The 25,263-nt window shown below is 39.9% G+C and overlaps 1 protein-coding gene across 1 annotated transcript in view; it reads right to left on the bottom strand.

Moving 5' to 3' along the window:
* The window catches only part of nrxn3b (neurexin 3b), a gene marked incomplete at both ends in the record, with an annotated part of 300,207 nt that overhangs the window by 200,211 nt on the left and 74,733 nt on the right, over nt 1-25,263 (bottom strand). Inside the window, 2 exons of the mRNA XM_083899178.1 lie at nt 11,253-11,636; nt 14,970-15,408. Coding sequence (XP_083755304.1) covers nt 11,253-11,636; nt 14,970-15,408 — 823 coding nt within the window. The remainder of the gene's footprint in view (nt 1-11,252; nt 11,637-14,969; nt 15,409-25,263) is intronic.

Raw genomic sequence — 25,263 nt, forward strand, 5'->3', positions numbered from 1 at the left:
AGGAAGGAAGGAACTGAAATTCCTTTATTTTCATTTAAAAGACATAGTTTGCAGCGCTTTCTTCAAATTAACCTGAGGAAAGTTGGTGGAAATCATTTTCAGTGAAAAAACTATGGGCAGCACAAATGACACTTGGCACACTTCCTCGAATCTTCCTCACCCCACACCCTCTGGGTGAATATAAGTGTGGAAAAATTATCTGGAAGGTTCCTGTTCATCTCATTCTATTGCACTCAGTGGTAATGGCTTTCTCCAAATGCCAACAGCTTAGCTGAGAATAAAGTGCTGGAAGGTGGTGAGTGGCTGTGCATACTCGCAACTGTCATCCTTGAAGTGATGCATTTCTATTCAAAACAAAATTGTCCATCATGAGATAAAAGTTTTCCGATGACACAAATCAACTCATCCTGTCAAAGAGAAATATGACCTTGGGGATGGAGATCCAAACAGTCTTTTAACTCTTTGTCTCTTGGAATCTTAAAAGCAGGATTGGCGCTCAAGCTCAGTGCTTTGGGTTTTTTGTTTGACTTGTTTTGGGTCAAAATAAAATGAATATTATCTGTTAAAAGTCAGGCATTTCACTTCAGTTTAATTAAAGCAGATTCAAAAACAGTAAACATAAAAAATAACACACACACACACACAGTTTTCAATGATAACCAGTCAAGGAGATAAACATATAAAGGCTGTAGAGTGTCTGGGGAATTTGAAAATATGACAAAAGCATACTTTTGCATACTTTCAAATTTGACACGTAACAAGAGATACAGGATTGGAAATTGTATTGTTTATGTCTTGAGGCCTTTAACGATGACAAACAAAGTTAAAACAACAAAAAATAAAAATAAAAACTATATAACAGATAAGAGCAAATATAAGATAATAGCAAGTATAAATAAGAGCCAGTGTCAAACATTTCAAAAAGATTTCAGTAAGAATAAAAGTCTGAAAAGGGCATTTAAATGAGTGAGTGAAGTGGGGAGTGAAAGAAGAATAAGTCTGTCTATGTTCATTGGGCAGAAACCTCCATGTTCTATAGTCGACTCTAGTAGCAAAAGCCTGGTCAACCTTCATCATCAGCTGTGACCTGTGAGTAACCAGCAGTCACCCATCCATGGATCTCAGCGGTCAAGAAGGTACATACTCTACCATGTCAATAAATGTGAGATGTATTTAAGAGTGAGGCCATTTAAAGCTTTAACGGTGAGCGATAACATTTTTAAATCAATACCAAATATAAAAGGGAGCCAGTGCAGGGAGACAAGTACACGGGTGATGTGACTGTGACTTCATTGTCCGGACAATAAGACGTGCAGCAGCATTTTTTTTTTTTTTTTTGCCAAATGGTGATGAGATGTCAAGCAGATACTTGAGTAAAGTGCATCATAATCAAAGCACGCTCAACTGCGTTTTTCTTTTTTGCAAAATCACAATTCAAGAACATTATTTTACAGTTAATCGTAAGCTCTAAAAAAAAAAAAAACAGTCTGACAAACATCAAATGTTAGTTTAGCACAAACAAAGCCTGTGGAATTAGAGAGACTCAGCAGGATGATCTCAGACAGAAGACCTAAGATGGACACATGAACTGTCCAGCAGTGTGGTCTACTTCCGTCAACTTAACAACGTCCTTTATGATGGAGGACAAAAGTGTAAGAATAGCCAAACCTACACAACAGACTTTGAGTTACATTTCAACAAAAGGCATATATTTATCTCCAGTGCATGACAGCTAGTGTGTGTAATGCAGGATATTTTCTTTGAGGTGCATTCAGTGAACAAACCCAAAAACAGTCCACCAAAAACGATAGGTCAAATTACCTTTTCTTAAATCAGTGCTGCCACTGATTATCAAGTTTTATATATATATATCACTCAATCTGACATAGGGTGAAACCACCGCCATTGCTTCACAGGGGCACATAGAGACAAACAACCATTTGCTGTCACACTCATACGGTCAATTTAGAAAGTCTGATCTGCCTGATCTGCATGTAAACAGGGAACCGGAGACCGTAGAACCCAGAGAACCCTTCTTGCTCCAAAGGCAAAGAGTGCTTACCATTTCTGATTAGTGGGGGTATGAGGTAATCAGGGAATCAATCTTCTTGTGTTTCTATTGACCTTTAAAATTCCACGATTGTTTGGACGGTAATGCAACAAATGTTCAATATCGTACAATCAAGTTAGAGAAATATAATTGTATTGCAAATTCATTCAGGTTGTTTTCATGTGAACACACACAGTGAAGTATATACACATTGTATGTATTTTAAAAAGTGATAGTAGATTATGAAGAAAATATGACAGGTTTGCATCTGGCATGACTTAAAGGTACAATATGTAGTATTTATATAACCCAAAATCCACTTTTTTATACATATTATGTGCTCCTGCATTGTCTAGTCGCTGTATAATAGTTTTTGTTTCATTTTCGTAGTGTTTCAAAAAGTCATGTTAAATAACATGACCGCGGACCGTGGTTGCATAGCCACTGTTAGCAGCGAGATGCCATGTTTCTACCGGAGCCTGTAAGGACAAACGCGAGAGAACAAATCAAGCGTCTCTTTACTTGTAGCAGAAGTCCCGCCTCCTCTCTCTCCGCGCCGTCTGCTACGGCCGCGGTAGCTCGCCCTCTCCCTCGGCTCACGAACCTCATCTGCTGACACGGAGAAAGACGACGAGGACGACATTTGACCAGCTGCGGATACCGTATCGCTCAGGGAAGGGAGGGGGTGAGCAGAGCAGCAGGTCTTTGTTGTAAATTTCAGCCTCTCCTCTAGATGGCACTATAAACTACTTATTTCCCCTTTAATGAGATCCATGTAAAAAAGTATAGTATATGTGCAAAGATTTGGTTTGATATGACAGCTCAAATGTGACAGTAATTGGTACCTGACATTAAAATAGTATTCATACAAAGGCAACCTGGAAAATATAGAGCTCAAGGACTACAGGGGACTTTTAGAGGGATCAAGGTTTTTAGACAAGTATGCCACTCTAACACTGTTAGAACTTGCATTTACCATATTCAAGGAAGTCAGACCAGCAGAATACTAATGTGTTTGGAAAAGGATTTTAAAAATGATTAATAGTTTTTCAAAGTGGGCGCAGTGGGAGAAGTCTGGAGCAATATTTCAGCCATTGTTCTCATGATGCCCCTGTACTTTCTGATCATATTAGGAATAGACTTATCATAGTAGCTCACTTAGCAATAAATATGGCAGCCAAATTAAAAGTCAACCATAAACTTTTATGTGACTGAGAAATTGGAGCATAGATGGACGACCGGTCACACCCTGTTGAGATGCATCATCACCATGTGCTAAACTTCAGGGATCGGCAGTACCATAAAAAATATATCTAATAAAAAAAGATATAGATATATCTCATTAAGTGTATCCTCTTTCAAATTTATGACTTATATTCTCTTGTTATGTTCAGTGGGAAATAAAGTGCATGGCACAGAAGAGAATAAGCAAATCACCTTCAAAATAAAGCATTTTATCATAAAAGAAAACATTTTTCTCAGTCCACAACCACAAATGCAAAGCATTAAATCTTTATACTCGGGTTACAGGATTAAACGTAGGAAGGTGACAGGCATTAGCGTCATTCAGTCGCTCTTTTGCAATTACTACCTATGATTAAACTGTGAGTTATGTTGAAGCCTATTATTTCACTGCCACTATCAATGAACACTGAACAAAGGAGAGCAGGTAATTGCATGATGTGTGTGCATTTTGCCGTTTCTGCCCATATGAGAACTATTATTTAAGAAGAGGAATGACGCACACACAAATCACCATTTTTTTTTTTCATCCAAAATTCTTGTAATTGAAGATATCAATGAGACTAAATTGAACTAAATAAATTCATCAAACAATGTGTCAATGAGTGGCAGTCTAAGCCAGTGCTGCCCACACGTTTTATTTGGTGACCCACTTTTTATCAGATTACAAACTATCCAAACTCACAAGATAAAATTTGACAAAAGCTTAATTTCTGCACAGATATCTATTTAATTCGTCAGCACAACTTCATTCTAGGCACGTGCTATTTAATTAATCTCATGCAAAAGCCGGTAAAAATAGAGCACATTTGGCAATACCCCACGACAGATGTGCGGGTCGCAACCCAGTCTCTGGGAATAACTGCTCTAAACTGTGTGTCACCTCCAGCGCAAACACAAACAACAAAAGAAGCCAGCACTATAATGAGTGATGTCACCGCTGATCTGCGTTGAAAACACACTCCAGCCATCGGCTCAGGCCCGGAGCCAATCGCGATTCCCCTCTTCTGACAGTAGTGAAAACACAGGCACTTACTGTATGTGGGCGGTGGCATCTTGTCAGTGAAAATGCAATACGCATTAGACACAATCCAATCTGTCTCCAGTGGATTGGTACGCGTGTGTGCGTGCATGTGTGTGCGTGCATGTTAGTGTGTGTGTGAATGGAGCGGAAAGACAGAAAGACGAGAGTCTCGGTGGGATCTCTTGGCGCTGGGCACGCCGTCAGACAAACACACTTCATTACAGGCCTATTTACCTGATTAACGGGGCTACTTCATCAACTGCGCAGCACTCTGCAACAAACAACTCTCGGCACCACCCACCGACTTCCTAAAAGCTTACCCTTCGACGCCCACTCAAATAAACCTGAACATAGTTTACTAAACACAAAGCTTTGCTGGCCGTCTGACTCCTCTAACTCACTCGTGAGCCCGCTGAATAGAGACAGCACGCCTGATTCCCAGTCTCTTGGCAGAAATCCTAAGTGACATCAAATTCGCTTTCCTGTAGCCTTGAATTAATGTCACCTCTTACGAGTCAAATACAACCTGGGTAATCTGCTGTACTCCACTTTTCCTTTTTTTTTCTCCTTTTGGGGAATAACATTTTCACAAGCTTTTGATGTAATGGAATGTCACAATCAAAAAGAGAAAGAGAGCCTCGAGCTGCCTCCCAAAGACGAGCGAGAGGACAAAGCCCACATCGAAACATTATTATTACAGCGGCGTAATGATTTCCTTTCCTCTTTGCCTTTTGTGGATCTGACTACAGGCTATTTGAGGAGAAAATCATTTCTCAGCATCAATTTTTAAAGTACTACACTGAACTACATCTATGCTCCTGAATCAGTCCAATTAGACACATGCAGAGAAGTGCTGGGTAACAAAAATAACCTTTGCGCACTTAACAAAACAACGAAAAACAGGTTACAAAATGATTTAATAACACATAATGTCTGAATTCCCAATGATTCCAATGGCAGGTGTATGCATCCACCCATTGCCTACAGCTTTATCCTCAATCAACATAGAGACGTACAAGGTACAACCATTCACTCACTCACACCTGCAAGCAATTTAAAGTGTTCAATTATCCGGCGCATCTTTATGAGAGGAAACGGGAGAAACCCACGCACACACACATGGAGAATGTGCAAAGTGCCGGGGTACAAACCGGCAACCTTCCTCTTGCTGTGATGCACCAGTGCCAGCCTGAGTGAACAGCCTCTATTTTCTCTTCACCATGTGCGCCTGTTGGGTGCCGCAGCAAGCCACGCTGCCCCGTTTGAATGCAGATCACTGATAGATGGGTCTTTGGCAAGGCTATGCTTCCAGTCACAACCCAGACAAGAGGGGGTCTATCAGAGCCAGGGCCCCGCTATCACATCCCTGCATGGTGCTGTGACACTGCCTGACTGGTGGAAACGCACGCACACACACACACCAGCATTAGTGGTCATAAAAAAAAAAAACATTCCTAATCATGTGAATGGATGCAGACATAAACAGAGCACAGACACCGAGCCATACGGTGGCATGGAAACAGAGAATGATAATATTCGTTGCTTCTCATACGTCAGATTTGGTATGTGATGACATTCATAACACACACACACACACACACACACACACACACACACACACACACACACACACACAGTGGCAGGCCACCATGCTGACACTACATCTGTTTCTGTGTGTCCACGGTAGACCTCTGATCACAGGTGCTGTCGTGTCTCACGGGCTAGGTTAAAGAAGGCACGCCAAATGGAGTGAGAGTGTGTGCGCGTGCGTTTGTGTGTGAAAGAGGGAGTGGAAGAAAAAACGACTAGAGAAGGAAGATACAATGACAAAAACATGAACAGAAATGAAGACATCTGTTTAACAAACTAATACAACAAACTGATGACAGGCACAAGAACCATCTCTTAGTTATCTCCCAGTGTGATCTTTGATTTCATCACACGAGCCAAAATATCTGTCAGTGGGCTTTTTGTTTTTCCGGTAAACAGTGTAGAAAAAAAATCACTCGGTTTTTTTAGCTCCCCGTGGAGGACAGGAAATCACACAGAGCAGTGTGCTGTGGTTAGTACAAATATGATGACATTATCCTGAGACATTTCTGGAGATTCCATTATTTGAGTTCCAAAAATATCAGCAGTGCAAAAATGTGCCGAGACAATTTCCACGTGGTCTGAATTTTCAACAGTACTTTGCACTCTTTGTAGTAAATTGTTGTAAAGTACCACATTCAGTTTATAGGTTACATAGTTTTGGTGACTTTTGCAGTAATTATTCTGCCTATGTTTGGTCTTTGTGAAAAAAGATTATTCATTTGCTATACCTCTATGCAGCAATACTATCAGACCTGAGGGTGGGAGCACCACCCTGCACAACTGCAGTGCAGGGGTTGGGCAAGAAACATTTTATAATTGTATTAACAACCTGTATGCAGTCGTGTAACTAGGGCAATGTTACTATATCCTCCATTTGGCTTAAACAGCATTGTGTGAACTCATTTGTTAATGGTTTGAACGTGTGTAAGTCACACCGTATAATTTTAGCATAGAACTAAGTTAAAAAATACCTGTTGTGCAAATATAATTCATTATTTAGCAATTATTTAAAATAATAAGCATTATGGCTACTGTCATGGCACTGTTCACCGGGCCGAAAATATTAGTTAGAAGAATTGAATTTACAAATTCTATTAATTAAAGACCAAATCCTTTTTCTACAGCAAGATGAAATACTTCCCCTTATCACCTTTGTCATCTTTCCTCAAAAGGCATCTGTGTTTATAGTGGCTTTGGGAAATTAATGTGACATCTTTAAAGAAAATTCACCTATTACATTTAAAAGCATACATATTAAAGGTGCTGCTTCAAACCCTGTGAGGTGCCAATGACTTTCTCAACAAATTACACAAATTAATTTTACATTTTTCTCAGAATGACACTCCCAGTTCACACATTTCACTAACAGAAGCACTAGAAATAAAACTGATAATGAAAACCTGCAAGATATGAACCTTTCAAACAGTTCTTTTTATGAACATAGAGATGGCGGTTCACAGTAACATGACAGCGATTTGTTTAGTCAGTTTGTAAGTGCTCAAATTATATTAAAAGAGAGAAGCTATTGTACATGTTATGTATCGAGTATTGAGTTTTATTATGAAAGAGGGCTTTGACTTCAAAACATTAGATACAAAAACCAATACGATGTGACAAATCCTCCAGCGTCGCCCAAGGAAATCTGTCAGAATTAAACAATCACAAAAAAAAAAAAAATGTTTTCGAATAATGACACACAAAGGAGCTTATTTTCATTCCAGCAGAAAGTTACCAGTAAAAAGCCAATCCTTATGATGTAAATGTTTAACCTTTGTCACACTCGACGGGGAAGCACAGATCTCTATCGTCTCAACCATTGTCTCATCAAGCACAAATCTCTGTTTGGTACCATCTCGCGCGCTTGAGATCAACTGCCACAGCCATGTGTGAATACATTTCAGACATTGTTTGATATCGTCACCCGGGAGCTGCAGGGGCTGCTTAAAAGTAAAGAGCAGAAGGAATAGTGTATAACCTTCTCCACCAGCACAAGTGAAAACAGTTCAGTTTGTTCCTCTGTTTGATTTGGAAAGGAAGAAAAACGCAGCGTCATTTCCAACCCAACATTTCAAATCAAAGCAATTTCATCATCTTGGGGACCGCTGTTTTCTGAGCTGACAATTATTAGTCTCGGATAATGCAGCTGTAGATAATAACATCCCAGTGTTATCACACTGGGATCTTCCCCATGTGCTGCAGCTTAGGATCAGACAGTCGAGCAGACTGTAGCCCAAAATCAGTCTGACAGCATAAAGGAAAAGGGTGGATTGTTCCCAGATAGGTGAGCTCTTATTCACACGAAATGGTGACAAGGGAGAAATTAATGCAAGTGTTTACACGACTCTTCACCGTGACACCGAAGAGGTAGCTACAAACCACAGCTCTCAGTGTTGTTCTCGGTCCTGCTGCTAACCTTTTCTATTTTGTCATACACTGCAGGTAGTCACTAGGAAAATAAGATTGCTGACACAAGTATCGTGAGATGAGGTTCCTCCACAGGGTGGTTGGCTTCGCTGTGCGTGAGAAAGTGAGCAGTTCAGCAAACTGTTCGGGCTGCGGTGGGTTTTGAACTGCTGTGCTTTTACACTAACAGGGGCTCTGTTTGAAGTAAGTCAGGCTGTTCAGGCCTGAGATGGAGGAAGTTGAAAAGAAAGAGACAATCTAGCCAGCCTTGTTTCATCCAACCATGCTGACCATGACCATTATTACTAACGAGAAAGGCAAGACAACAGTTGGATGGATGAAAGTCCAAAGGATACCTTTATCTATAGACGGCAATACAGATACAACAAATGCCCAGAAGAAAAGGGGGAAAGGGTCAATCCGCATTTTCTTCATTCTTCTGCACAACTCTTAACATTTTCAAGACTAGAATATTTGAAATGCACATTGCATTAAGCGGTAGTTGTGATTAAACACATGCAAGTGTATTTAAAGGTCCCGTATTATATCCTTTTTCTCCAAGTTAAACTAGTTCCCTGGTGTCCTATAATGAACATGTCTGTGACATGCTTTGGTCAAAATACCATAAGAATGAAGCACCACAGCAGTTCAATCACCCTGCCAAAACAGCCCTGCTCAGAACGCTCGGTTTAATTCCACAATTCCAGGAATTTAGCGCCTTGTGACGTCCCAGTGAGCGCAGAAGTCAACATCGCGTGTTTTATCCCCTGCACTTAGACTGAGGAGGACCACAAAAACATGAGTGAGTCATCTTTTTTTCACACTTTGGCGACTGGTAGGGCCTCCAGAGTGCCAAATATAAGGAATTAAATGATTAAAAAGTTGATTTTGCATAATATGGGACCTTTAATTCAACTTAAAACGTTTGAAAGACACATAGGAGGAAAGCCAGGGGTGCGTTTAACCAAGGCTCGTGTGGGGTTGCATCTGCTGTCGCATCTGTCATTACTTAGCAACCTAACCTTGGAGCTGCTGGGGTGACTGAAGTTACTGCAGTTTCACTGAACTAATTACTACATTAAAAAAAAACAAAAAACTTTTGCTGTTGGATATATACCTACATCTTTGCCCCAAGTATCAAAAACACCCTGAAGGCTCTTGATGTCTTCTAAAAAGTTAAGATATTGTCATCTTAGTGCGATGTGGACAGATTTAGAAAAACAGGAGCTTTGCAACATATGTGCAACGTGACTGCATCCCTCTCATTTGTGTGTGTGTCTGACGTGTGTCTCCATTGAAAATAATATATTTGTACAGTCAAACTAACAGAAAAGCAAACACAACACAGCATAGAGATCATCAGTATAGTTTTCAGAAAGTTTAGATATCTCCTGTGGATGCTGACGAGTAAAATTATATTATTTTTAAATTGGTGGGCTGCCCCTTTACAAAGAAAGCTCATTGTATGTTGCATGAAAAATACATAAAATATCTGAATATAAACAGCAGGAGCGGTTTATACCAAGCTTCAGGTTGTAGAAACATAACATGCCTCCAAACACATGAACTGACAACAGTGGGATTGAAGTGCAAATCAATTGCCAAACACAGCAAAGTTTTGTTCTACAGCTGCAGAACTGGAGGGATGACCCAGAATCCCCTGGGTTAGCCCTAGGCAACAGCACTGGCTCAATACAGAGATACAGAAAGAGAAGTGAGCAGGGACTGTAGGAAGAGTTAATGACATGTTTTCATTCTGTGGGTGGAAGGTCAGTGAGACAGACGGGCTCTGTTGGAATGTTTTCTTGCCCATGCACCTTTGCCTTCACTGTTTCCATTTTATTCCCAATTGTGCAGATACGGCATCACATGACTGCAACATAAATAGATACAACAGTCGACGCTTAAGACAAGGTTAATGCCATCAGACAGCCCCGACTCCAAAACTCAACTCTCACTGGAAATGTCTCTTTCACAAAAGGGCAGAACATGCACTCTGCATTAGTGCAATGTAAACTTAACATTTTCTTTTTTTATTATTTGTGAGTGTGCCCTTTTTAAAATGTTTTTTTGAATTTAATGTCTTCGAATGCCAAGAGAAGCCACTTCATGCACTTCTACTATAGGGTGTTCAGATTTTAAAGGTCCAATATGTAAGAATAAGTGACATCTAAGGGTGATACTGCAGACTGTAAAAACACTGACTCGTGTGTCCATTTGGGCTGCAGTAGAAATATGGTGTCACAAGTTGATGGTTTCCATAAAGCACTACTCTTGATTAAGTATTTATACAAGTAATTCTAAGGCTATATAAACCAACTGATTATTATTTTAAAGTTTAATTATGAATAGCTCCTTATCATGTAGCTACCCTCTTACATTCAAACTTGTATCTTTCTCTCAAGAAACTCATTGTTCCTCCAGCAAGCACATTTTTTGCACACCTCCAGGGCTGAGGAAATAACCTGATGCCCGTGTGAGAATCCCTGAAAACCTCTGCAAAACAGTACAAAAAAGTCATGAACATCTGAACAATAGCGAGGAACCATATTATTCTCTCACAGTAAGTGTTTACCCAACGCTGCCGTCTTATAAAAATTTCATGCGTCCAATCTCTTAAGCCCATTTCACCACCAGAAGGGAGTTTGATTTCATGGCAGAACCTTCTCCAACAAGACGGGAGCTGAAAAGTTCCTCTAAATCTTTACAGTGAAAGTTCCATAAATATTGTGACTCAAGTGTCCCAAGTCACACCTCTACCTCTCTGCCAAAATAGAGCATTGGCCACTTGCTGTTAAAAGTAATTGCAAGCAGGCAGTGACTACATCACTGCTACTAACCCTAACTCTACAGTATTTTGGAGAGGATAAACGCTGCCTCAATATAAGCACTAAAAAACACAACCAGCTCATTTCGGAAAAGAACCATTAAGAGTCTTACCTCTCTGACAGGTACTGTCCCAGAATCCAGTCCCGGTGCAGTCACAGATGAAGCGGTTCCATCCTTCCTTGCACACTCCGCTGTTCTTGCAGGGATTGCTGTCGCACTGTTTCCCAGTCACCTTGTTACAGGAAGGCTTGATGCCGGTCATATTCTGGGACTGAGCGATCTGCCGGATGTCTTTGCTTCGGCCGTCAATGAACAGATCCCGCACGCAGCCCACGTAGCCGTAGTTCAGCATAGCGGTCCAGAGCTCAGTGGGGAGTACCAAACCCACCCGGCTGTCAGGCAGACCACCCAGATAAAGGTCGCCCTCCAGGTCCAAGATTTCATTTTCCCCGCTGGCTGTGAAAGGTGTCCGGCGGCTGTTAACTGAGATTATGCCTGGGGAGAGAAAAATTCATTAATAAATACCAATCAGATACAACGCTAAGAGAATGCAGTGTACATGCCGTAGTTTACTTAGTATGTGCTTAAAAAAGAGCAAGTTGTGAGAGATAATGTCAGTTGTTTGGTCCTGCTCTACTCTACAGGTAAGTGTATACTCGGTTTTGTAATAACAGGTATCGGCACATCCACAAAATTGATGTTTAGAGCTGTATCGCATAACTTTTACAACCATTGTTGGTTTTACTTTTACCATCGTCATATGAGTTCACACAATGTTAAGCTCCCACATTTCCAAGGAATTTTATTGCCTGGTCACATTCTGACGCTGCACACAGGAAGCAATTTGTTTTCTGTCAAAAAAGACATAAGCAACAGCAACCTTACGGCTGCACACAGGTATGGTACCGAGAAATCTGCAGTTTGATAGTATAAACACTAATGTAATGCTGTAAGTGTATATATTGGCTGCTGTTACTCATAAACAATGTTTACGTAAAGTCTGATAGTTTTGGTTGACAGAACCCGTTTTCAAATGGAAACAGCAAACATTTTGTTTCACTTTTCTGTTCATGAAGACCAAATGGAGGCCGAATAATACAATCAATAACGACAACAAAAAATCACTGAAAATGAAGGTCGAGAAGGACGGGCAGCATTTTAGAAAGTTTTCATTCAAACGTTCAAACAAATGTAGAGGTGAACGTGGAGCTGAGTCACGTGGGCAACAAAGCTGTGAAAGAAGCGAACAAAAATAGCACAGCACTGTTGTGTCTGTGCTGGGATGAGGTCTGAAAAGGTGCAGGTTTGTGACCTATGTTTGGCAGCCAAAACCACAACGATGAATGACTTTGGAAAAACTGGCTTCAGGGGATGCTATATTTGAGTCACAAAATTACAGAATGGAGGGCAGAGAACAAAATACAACTGCATCCAACAGAATAACCTGCACACTGACACAAGGTCACTGTGTTCACTCAATATGTCTACAGGATGTTTACAAGATAAAGTTATGTTTAATTAAACATTTTTATATATATTTATATAAAGTATACATACATAAATAAATATATACATATATATATATGTATACTGTATATGTAGATTTATATATAAATATCTTGAAATGTTCTGAGAGAAAGCAATTCTTCATACTACACATGCTCAATCAGCAGAACATAATAGAATAAATCCTACTCTGATTCCATCATTTGTATCCCAAAAAGCTACAATATACACGGACTAAATGATTAGAAGCATGTTGCGAGGTCACAGTAGGATTCTATTAACACTTCAAAGCTGTGCATTTCACCTACATACTCACAAGGTTTTATTAATGTATCACCTTTTTCTCCCTCCGGTTACAAAGAGAGAAAAAGGGGGGTGGATGAAATATAAAGTGAAAGCTCTGATGTCAACTGAAATTAAAAGATAATCTAAATACCACAAATCTACTGTAAACTAATGAAAACTGTGGGGGGGGGTTTTGCTGTTGTTTTGTGAGTGCTGATATTACTAATGCTGGTGTATAGTGAACACACTATAGTAGTCAAATCATGTTCATTCAAAAAAATATTTAAACTTTCTATATACAAATGCCGGTGAACATGCATTGTAGTTTGACGTTGGTTTATTACACAAAGAAATTTAAAACATTTCCTTCCAATTATCTCTCTTTGTAATGTGTCAACTTTACGTCTCAATTAGCCCTTAAGGTCATTATTACAACACCATGTCCATAAAGCCTTTAGCCATAAAATATGCTGTGATGCGAGTTGAGTTCTCACTTTTTACATGTATTAAACTCACCTTGCAGCCAGACAGAGAGATACAGCTCTTTGTGGACAAGAAATTTAATTCACTCGCAACTCTTATTAACATTTCACTCAAGCCACAAGTGTGATTATGCCTGTTCTTAACCATCACTCAGTCTGGTATCCATATATCTGTCTCATTCCTCTTTTTCCCCGTGAAAATCCTACTTTCTACTCTTGCTATCGCACCGGGGCTGTGCCGGTGATTAATCAAAGCAGCGAGCTCTGACACGCGGCTAAATTGGCTGCTCTAACCTGATATATAACACAGGCTGTAGTGCCGACTAACACGGCGAGTCCTCTGGAGGATCCCAACTAATGCAGAGATAGTGCAGGTTTTGGAGCTCAGGGCAACACAAATTCCGAACCCTTCTCTCTAATATAATCTTCTTCTAATGCTCTCTGTGTATTTGGCCATGTATTGAGGTCAGATGCCATACAAATGAAAGAAAGTGATGGGGTAGCAAACGTATCCATCTAGAGAGAGATACGACTTTATCCACGCAATAAATCACTGCTGAAATTAATATGTTGAAGACATTTACATGATTCTGTGGATGTGCTGCAGGAGAAAAAAAAGGTGAAATAAACAGTGATATGATTATATCTGACTCCCTTCTGGTGCTGTTCTATTGTGGCAGCTACACTGTGAATTCACAGGGTAGCAGTTACTGTAGTGCTGTATTTGTTTGGCACAAGCATTAACACTAACATTGTTGAATGACAAAACTTGATAAAATGATGAGGTTGAATGCCTCTGTTCTCTGTGTCATACATAGTTTAAAAGGCAATTCTCTTTTGTTAAGTTAAGTTGGTTCATTAATTTGTCTGTTAGTAGAAAAAAAATTAAATTAATTTCTACAACAAATGATGACATCGCTTCTACAAATTACTACAAATCACAATTGTATATGTGATTATTGTAGGATATAGAGTACAGTAGTGGGACTTTATTTCTTATGTCTCTGGCTATAAATCCTTATTATACATATGGCCACAGGCAACATAGTTTAAGTGAAGCCGAGAGTTCAGTCTTTGATTGAAGCCTTTCTTGATTATGTGTTTGAGTTTGTGTGTGACAGAGGGAAATGAGAAATATCGATGGAATGAGCTGCCAAAGCACTGCGATGAAAGCAATATTTACTATAATATACGCTAACAGACTCTGATCAGTGATGTTAAACAGAATTCGTTTACTGTAAATGCACAGCATGTAACTTTTGCAACGAGGGGTCTTTCAATCAAAACTATAAAAAAAAGGACCTAATTCAATTACATTGAAAAGCAGAGTAGGATCATGGGAATTGTTGTCTTGTTTTGGTCTCCCCGTGTGTTTGCACTTTACAGGGAGGGCTTCAGTGGCAGACAACACTGGCTAGTTGGACTGAATATGTCCTTCCTCTACCGTTTCATAGCAGTTTTGCCCCAGAGTTAACACTTTTGGCTAATATAAGTACACTACTATTACTGGTAAAGTTAGTCATATTTTCCTTTTTATTTTGCCCTCCTTTCTCACCTGAGCGACCATCTCTCTGGATGTCCACATGGTGCCAGGCCCCATCGTTGACCTTTGCCTGTGTGGCTTTGACTTTGATGGTGCCGGAGCCCATGTCCAGCAGCAGGTATAGCCCTCCGTCCAGCAGCTCAACAGCAAAGAAGTCCACCTTGTTGTTCTTCTGGCCCTTAACATCCCGTCGGTGCTGGGGCTTCCCGTGGGTGAAGAGTATGAGCCCGTTGGGTTCAGATGTGCGGAAGTCGAAGGAGATGGAGCCCACACGCTTGGTGTTCCACTTTGGCAAGGCCAGGTAGGAGTCGGGAGTCTCGAAGTTGATGGGGTCGAGGGTGGGGACATTTTCACACTTGAAGGCAATGTCGCCCTGGAGCTTCATCTTGGGGTCAACGATGCGAGCAAGACGGGACAGCTCCAAGCGGATATCGTTGTTCTTGTACACCACCTGGAGAAGAAGTACATTGGTTAATATACGCTGTATATAACTAAACAAAAACATGACATTAGGGATGCACCGATTGCTCGGCCAGTGACCGGAACTGGCCGATATTCACATGATCTGCCCCAGTCAGCGACCGGCCGGTCAGTCAGAAATATTCCGATTTTAATAAGCCGGTCAAATGCACCCGCATCAGCAACACACAGTGTAGGGCTGGGCAGTTGCACAAAACTTTTGATCAGCACTCAGCATTTGTTTGTTTGTCATTTAAACCAGTGTGAGGAGAGAGCGCGAGGCATTGTTGGCATGGGGCGTGAGAGAGAGAGAGCGAGTGAGTGCGAGAGAGTGAGGTCTGCGCTCTTGGTCATTAGTTAATTTACTTATTTTTGTGTAGGTAATATGTTGTGAAATATGTTTAACGTTAAATAAACTACATCTACAGGCAGTTTTGTCTTGGTTTATTGGTTTGTCCTGTTATTGACGTCATGCTGTCATCACCTGATAGTCTGGCTGATTGAAAGCCCCCAGATGCAGCGGATGCAACGCACACCAGATGCACGATGCAAATACTATGAGAATATATTCAAATATCTGTGTTTTTTAAGAGGGAATATTCGAATCTCATTTTTGAGCAATTTAAAAAAAATTTTTTATCTGAATCGACTAAAATCGGTATCAGCAGGTCAAACTTCTTGGGAAATCGGAAATGGCCCCAAAAATGGCAATTGGTGCATGCCCTGAAATATAAAGATGATGATTCTATGCCACTGCAAATTGTGTTCTGAGTTTGTTTTCTACGCTGTTCACCATATCTGAGATAATTGCCAGTGCAGCAGGGGTAGATTTTTTTGCCTATTCGAATGACTTCTCAGTGCAAATACTGTCATACTCTAATAGCATCATACTCTGTTGAAATTACATATTGCCGGTTCAAGGACAGCAGGATCAATAAAACTAATATATTAAGGTGTGTGGGGGCTTAATTTCTTTCTCAGTCATTCTCTATTTTGACTTCAATTTATACACAGTGAAATGGAGATTGTGCACAAATCCATTACTGCATTTTCATTTGATGAAACACCTGCCGACCGGGTGAACTGTGAGAGAAGCAATGGCTAAATTATTGGGCGAGTCATCTCCCAATAATGTTCAAAAAGCAGCAAGCTTTATCAATTGACGGTGGCCCCCATAGGAGTATCTGTGACCATGTGAGAATACGCCCAATATCATACCCATTTACTCACGATAAATTCAGCTCAACCCCCTAATCCATACAAGCAGAAAGAAGTGCCGCATTACAGTCAAATACAACAAAATACCACAGAAAAGGAGAGCAGAGAATTGTCAATTGGAATCCACTGAAGTGGAAAATTAATGTTTTTTTTTTCTTGTTTTTTTTTTTTCTTCCTTATTGAGGAGGAAGACAGGCCTCTTATAGTATATAGGGCAGTGAGTGTGCAGGAAAGGCAACACTGTTAGAGGGAGCACAGCTGTCAGCAAACAGATTTTGCTGCTGTGGGATTACTGATAATCCTTGAAGATTTGACAGTAAATCAACGCAGGTTACCTGAGCAGCGAGGAGGACTGGCGGGAAAGAGGGGTGGGGGGGAACCAACAAGCTTGTAGAAATAAAGAAAAACAAAACTGTGCCAGAAAGAAAATAATTTAGGAGAAATAATTTACAGACAAAAATGGAGAGATCTTGAGCATTAAATGTGCCAGAGGATTTTAAAACAAAATTGAGTGTGTTTGAGCACACGTACATAGATGTATCGAACAATACACAGTGATGAAGCTGTCAATGTGATAAACAAACACTCACGCATTGTCAAGCACTTAGTCTACTGTTTACAGTCCATATTAATGGAGATCATGTGGATAACGCTCATCTGCCTGCAATTCATTACTGTGTGAACAGGACCCGACATTACAAATTCACAGGACTAAGACTTCCATGTATTGATTATTTCATCTTTTGATTAATTTAATGCCTTTATCAGGGAATTTGATGTTGTTGTTTTTGTCTTGTTCTCTGAGAAAAGCAGTCTGTTCAAATGTGAATATTATTCCGGCTCAAGCCACTGTTAATTACACAGCCTTTGTTTAAAAATATTTATGCACTGAATTTGTTCGACCAAGCAATTAATTATTAAGTAAATGCAAGAAAAAAAAAAAAAATCCTAATTACAAGAAAACGCATCTTTTATTAAACTGTAGCTCTTTTCCAGTCACACAATGAGTTTCTCACTAGATCAATTTCTAATGTACCATTGGACAGCCAACACATGATCAAAGTATGCTGAATTATTTGGGATTCATCAAATTGTAATTAATTTTATGAAGGAGAGGCTTAAAGTAACACAATGTAGGATTGTCTCTTGGGTTACCCCCCTACTGTAGGTAAAAGGTATTGTTTGTTACCACTGAGCTGGCGTATGCCAGGAAGTAAAATGTTGAATACATTAGACTACATTTATAGTGTCTACAAAAAGTTTTGGCAAAGCAATCGGGAAGTGTAATTCTCAGCATTACAATAAAATATTTAATGCAGGGCTTACGATGAAAGGTGCTGCTACAGTAATTGTGGCTTGTTCACTTCCATTTACAACCCACATTTGTCTACACTATAAAAACATAATTTCATAATTTAGGATATAATAATGTCTGTAACTACCAGCCCCCCGTCAAACAAATACACCACAAAAATCTCAGTTCATTGCATAAAAGACACACATCTCAGTTGAGAGGCAGGATCAAGATACAGTTTGGTGAATGAATAAAAGGAATTCAAGATTCAGTTTTTCAGGACTTATAGAAAAACATACAGGTGCAATTTCTCCACTTAACATAACCTGGACGACAAATAAATGTTTGTTGCATGCCTACACTGTTCTGGTAGTTAGATAAATCAGATGTTTTATTCCATAGTAAATAAAACTGAATGTCACTGTTGTATTATGCAAATTTACTGTATATTTAGATATTGTTTTGGGGTTTAAAGTCTGTTATTGATACAAAAATGACCTTAACAACTGCAACAATAGTCATCATCCAATGAGATTCTCTGTAGACAAATGTCACGTACCATTTCTTCATATTCCAACAGTCACTTTCACTCAACATAATATGTTGAGTGAAAGTTTTTTTTTCAAAAAATGATATTTCAGCAAAATATTACAGCTACCCTAAAGCTCAAAGACTCATTGAAACAGCAATATTTTCTTCTGAAGCTAAAGTAAATACCTTGCATTTCACATTCAGCGAGCGTTTGGTTTACAGGGCATGAGAACAAACTGAATATTACACAATAAGAGATGCTTCAATGTTTCCCATTTGCAGTGCAGCTTTTTAATAACACTGTGATGACCACTATGCCGTTCTATGCAAATCAATCCAACTTGCTTCAGGTCCAAGTCACTCGGTCTCTGTCTGTGAGACATGTTTTTTGGACAGAATAATTAAGGCCCTTTAAATTCTACAACACACGTTTTCCATCAGAGCAGCCACAGCAGCCTTGTCATCACTCTCCTAGTTTCCTTGACAGAAGAACATCTTTACAAACTCTTTCAGGCAGTGCAGCATTGTACGGGAACACACTAATTTTACAATCAACCACCTCCGATCTGTTTTGGGATTACGATTTTGTCTGCTCTGCTGCAGGCTGATCAATAAGGTAATCGAAATGATGTTGTAAAAGAGGAACCGACTACCGTGGCTACGTGTACCACATCCTTTCCTTTGTTATGCCTGTGCTTTGCTTCGCCATCCCTTGGTCTATCAACAGCCTTATGGGGCCCATTCATAATGCAAGCACAGGGGACTGTAAAGACTCTATAAAGCCACGATCTTTCATCTCTGCATCTGGATGGTGTATTGATCGCCTCTGGTAAGGCTACATGGAGCCGGGCGAGGGGAAGGGCAGGTGGGTGGAACCACAGGGTGAGCAAACACACACACACGCACATGTACACGCACAAATATATAGTTGTGCACAATCTCCTCCCTAATCTACTTCAGATCAGTGCTCATGCCACAGCTGTTGTCAGCTGCTGATTTAACCCAAGTCTTAATGAAGAAGCAGGGTAATTCCATTGAAGTGGACTGAAGATAAAAAATACATACACATACACAAACATAAAAGGTGCTTGAGAAAAAACTGCAGATGGGGTTCTCTGTTCAAACATGCAAACATACACAGCAAACCATGTCATGCAAATACATCATGATGTAACTGCACAGAAAGAAGCATAATACAACACAACAAGAATTCCTGGGGGACAGATCGATTAAATCGGTTAATAGTATAATTAAATGACTGACATCACGGATGAATCACTTGCTCTAATAGTCAGTCATTATTTTTTTGACAAAGAATCAGAATTTAATATCTATAATAGCCGAGATGCAATTACATAACAAGATGAGAGTGAGTTCATCCAGATAACAAACAATATTGTCCTACTTTGGTTTGAGTTCCCAGTTGTTAAAGGTTGGCAGTTTTTTAAAATTTTCTACATATATTTTTTACAATACTCTAAAAGAAATCATATTCCATTAATATTTTATCGCAGTGGAGTTTATGCATTGGATATTTCACATCTTATCCTCTCGGCACATAAAACCAACAGACCATACACTATATCACTAGAGACTGAGCAGGGGATGGTATCATTCTTATAGTGTGACCACCTTAAGCAAAAATATCACAGTATCAAAATGTCACCTCCATCAACCACTGTACCATTAAAGAGCAACTAAACCCCCCCAAACCACTTTGTTCAGGTGCAAACCAGTGTATATAGCTATCTAGTAGCTGATCCAGATTGAAATCTTCACCGTTTTGAATTTAAATGATACATTTTGTCCTAAACATTGGCAAATCTATTGCCTCTCTTGTCTGACACTGGCTACTGCATTCACATTTTGCCATTGGCTTTTTCTTAGTCCACTCTTACTGTACTGGTACATGCTTTTGTCAACCTCTTGACTAATCAGTGCAAGGCCCATCGTCCCAGACCTATCCTCCCTTTATAACTGCAAGAGGTGTCACTTCTTTGCCTCTCCATCGCTTTAAACGCAGTGTGAGCTATTGAGAAGATGATCTCAGTGAACTCCTGCGAAGGGGACTTTTTAATTCATCCGGTGTCAATTCACTATCAGAACACACCCCCTGCACTACTACCCTCTCTCTTCTCCCTCACTCAGCTCTCAGCCCACTTCTTGGCATTTTTTTTTTTTTTTTTATTTAAATCAGGCATTGGGCCGAGTTGGCCTCGGAATAGGGGTTTTAGATTCCCTTGCACCAACCTGAAGGGGGATGGGGTAATGTTACTCAACAACTGACAATGTAGGGATGATATAACAGGAAACTTTTGCAGTTCCCATATCATTATTCAAAAAGCGCGGTATGTCTTGAAGCCAGTAACCTTCCCATGCCAACGAGATATGTGATTTGGGTTCATTATTTATTATTTGGGTTCACAAGTGAGGGAATACAGCAGCACAATATGCTCAAGGTCCATTCAAGATGTCATAAAAATGTGCCCTTATAATTACTCCCAACGTGTCCCTCTATCTATAGTCACACCTCCACTGTCTCCTCCAAGATAGTGCACATGAAGTGTCAAGTTTGAAGATTTCACCTGTGTTACTTCTCTGTCTTTACTCTCATGTTCTACTTGTTATACAGATGTCACTTAAGCTGTCAGGGTGAAATAGCAAAGTGAAACATGGCTCCATATGCACAGGATGAAAGTTTCTATTTTCGAACGATTTCCATCGCTGAACGTGGTTCCCGTAAGGAGTAGAGTAGATGGTGGTTTGGTGATGTTTTGCCAAGATATTCAGTGACTGTGGTGTTCGACTTCTCCCTCTGATTCTTGATGCTACTCCTATCATTTTTGTCATATTAGGTAGCTTTGAGTTTCAGTTTATGCGAGAAAAATAATAAAATAATAATAGTCAAAAATAAAGGTAGTTTCTTTATGCAGAACGATATCTTATGAGGAACATTTTCAGATTTAAAAAAAAATCTATTAGTCAACAAACTGCTAAAGTGAGTTAAAGAACTGACTGCAATTCTAGCTAATGCAATAAATTAGAGTTTAGCTTTGGCAGTATTTGTGTACACTGTGGGTGTGCAAGTGTTTTTTTTTTTCATTGTGGAAAGTGACTCAGGGATGATTTCAGATGTAGTATAGTGCGGCACAGTGTTAATGGCAGAGACTTCAAACATTGAAAGATAATGAGCTATCGTCTCTGTTTATAGCCGTCTGAAAGAGCACAGTTTTAGTTTTGTCAGCAGTACATCATGGATCTCATATGCTTTCAGTTGTTCTAGGTGTAATTGTGCTCACTGGGACAGTGACTCAAATTATTTAAAAAATGTCTTCTAGCAAATTTAGATTTGTCCTGTCACATTTTTTTCGGTTTGCTGGTGCTGTTTGGAATACATAACATCCACTAAACCAACGATGCGTCACAGCTTAGCATCAACCAGTTTAAGGTGAAAGATGAAGACATCCTATTAAACTCCATAATTAGAAAGGACAGGGTTCGGCATTTGAATTTATATTGGAGGTTAAAACAAGAGCTGCATGCATTTAGCAGGGTGACTAATACAATATTGATGACGACAGTGTTCCAGTCAAATGCCAAATATGGGTCCCTTAGCTTCTCTCTCTGTGTCTTCTCACTGACTCATAATTATCTTTACCTGCATCCTTATCAGGTTTCCTTTTTTACGTTCCCCACCTGCTGACAATTCATTATGCACTCCCTTCTTTGTTTCCCTCTAAACGCTCACACCTCCTTCGTTCCAGTATCTGTTTCCTTGAGCTGGTTACTCATCATTCTACTTCCAACACTCTGCTCCTCCTCTCTCACTACAGATCAAAGCGCAAACCTCAGGCTCCTCCATGGTTTCATGCGTGTTACTATACAGCTCCAGTGGTACCATGGGTGCCCTTTTGACACCAGAAGGAGGGGTTGCATACTGTGAGACCTAACGGTGATGATGTAGAAAAGCATTGGCTGTGTGGCCCCGCTGACATCAGGCTGAACAGAGAGTGAGCCAGGCAGCATGAGGATTTGCCTCTCGGTTTTGTAACACAACTGTCGTCCACATGGCAGAACACGAGCGTGGGCGGGACATGTGGCTTTGTGTCGAGTATGGATGACATCCCGTGTTGCCTTTGGGAGCAAATGAGTGCAGTGGAGACTGAGCGAGAGAAGCGCTGTGATGGTCGCACACACAGCATCTCTCTTGCGGACAGAGAGGAGTGAAAAGGATGTATTCTCTCAAGCCTCTTTCACACTGAAATGAATGGGCGAACCAGTATATTAAAAAAAAAAGCAAGCAACAGTTTTTATTGCCAGTGCTTAGTCTGCCATGTGGTGTTTTCTTTCCCCCCTGTGTGAATCATGAAGTCACACCAGAAACAAACAACTTAATTAATGAAGCAGTTGTCACTTGTTTGTATCTTTTACATCAGACTGTCTTCCAACAGTCTTTCAATTTGATGCTATTGAAATTTAAAAAAAATAAAGATTTTAGTGTTGAAACTAGGTTGCATTACACACATTCATCCGTAATGGCCGGAAAAATAATATGTGTTATATGGTTGCTCTGCGAATTAGTCAGGAATTTGAGAGGAATAGAGCCCAATCCAATAACAATCTAGCTGCAAAGTTATTTGACCCTGGAGTGAATGCTGTTTCAACACAGTTTGACCAGACGAGGTATCACTGTAGCAACGCAGGCCTCCATCAACTTATCCATCACCTTTTTATTATCTCTTTTATTATCACACTTACAGTAACTTTTCTGCTTCCGTAGCTTTTGAAATGCTTTAGCCAAACACAACACAACACACACACACACTCAAACAGAGCCACTGAGCTGCAAGCAATGGTCCACACTCTGCTGAATCATCCTGTCTTTTCCTGAGGGTATTGAATCCAAAGAAAGAGGCAAAGGGGACAGGAAGGAATAAATATAGTGTTGAGCTATGCAGAGACAAAAAAACTGATGTGTGAAGAGTATGTGTGTAACTACACTCTTAGAAATAAAAGTGCTAAGTAGAACCATATAGGGTTCTTTGGGTTGTCCTCATAGGAGAACTCTTTTTGGCTCCAGCTCAATCCTTTTTTTATAAAGGTTCCACCTGGAACCATTTTGGAGAGTTCCAGCAAGAACCGGCTTAAAACCCTTTAATTCAGGAAAGGGTTTTTAAAGGGTTCTCTGGATCAAAATGGTTCTTACTGGAACCATTGGTGTTACCAAGAACCCTTGAAAAACCCTTTAATTTAAGGGGTTTTCAGAAGCAAATGGTTCCAGGTAGAACCTCAGCCCTTGTAGAAGGACCCTTTTGGAACCCTTATTTATTTGAGTGTACACACATCCAGTCCATAAAAAAAACAAAACAATGATGGGCTTAATGGATCGATCACAGAGATTTGTGATTGAAAGGAGATCACATGGCTCATGTTGTTTCATTTCCACTGTGTCCTGTCCTGTGTAGCAAAAGGCATTGTGTCTGCGTAATGGAGCAAAGCATAATGAACATTTGAGGACCGCACAATACTACCGCTATCCAACCACACGGTGAATCACCTCCATGTTTCCATCCTCCCAATGCACGCTCTCAAGGGCCTACTCATGCTGAGTCACACTCATTTGGATAATATTAGAAACACGTGGAAGGTACATTTGTCTCGGTATCACAGTCTGTGACATATAATTAAAGAGGCATTATGAGTGAAGAATGTATCAAATAACTTTGTTTGAAGTGAAAAGAGGTCACTAAAGACTAAACAACAGAATTATCACCCAGGGACAGCTGATTATCTTGGTTTTCTGGCCTGTGAATGTACTGTTTATGCTGTTTCTCCAAACTTTGATGAATCTAAGGGTGTAGGAGCTAAACCACCGTTTATTTTCCTCAGACATTTGCAGGGACCAGAGTTTAGAGAAAGGTGAGACCTGACTTCAAATGACAGCTAATGTTAAATCTTATTTGCCAGGTGTGTCATAAAGGAAACTGCAATAGTATGTCAAACAGGCAACATTAAGCTTGCTGGGGAATTCTGATGTCAACAATAGAAAATGTATATAATAGTGAGTTTGGATATAAAATGGGTATACAGTATGCAGCCAGTATATCATTTGTATACTTACTGTATATACATACACACATAAGGTATAATTATCAACGTGTGACCATAAACATAGTGTTTATAAAAGTAATTCTAACACCTGCACTATAGTTTTGTACTGCTTAATAGGTTTAGGATAAAAGAATGAAAGTTACCCATTACTTCTGACAATTGTGTTAGCCTCGGCCATTTTTACAAGGCTAGTGAATTAAACTTTAAACATACACTATGTTAATGACTAAGCTGCCTATGTAAAACAAACTAACCCGAGGCTCAATCAAATAAACAATTAGGCAAAACACATATAGCACATAGCCTACTAGAAATTCTAACAGATAGCTTTAGGTAAAACAAAAAAAATACTGTACATAAAACAACAACCACGATTCAGGTGAAGTAACAGCAGCATGAGGCTTGCTCTATTTCGGTGCTTCAGATGTGTTAGTGGGCCTGCTGTACTGGCACAACTGCTCATTTATGTTTCATGCTTTGTCCTGGACCAACTACCATGGCTGTCAAGAAGTGCAAAACAACAATTCCTACCCTGTCTTGCAGAAACACAACCATGAATACAGAAGTGTCATGAAATCCAACACTAGAACAAGGGGGCATCCTAGAACACAGGCTGCTGTGATTTCGCCATAGATCACCAAGGGGATCATTACTGCTGCTGTTCATGTTATTCTTTGACAATATTAACACATA

Source organism: Microchirus variegatus (genome assembly GCF_963457635.1).
Source record: "Microchirus variegatus genome assembly, chromosome: 12".
Classification (NCBI taxonomy): domain Eukaryota; kingdom Metazoa; phylum Chordata; class Actinopteri; order Pleuronectiformes; family Soleidae; genus Microchirus; species Microchirus variegatus.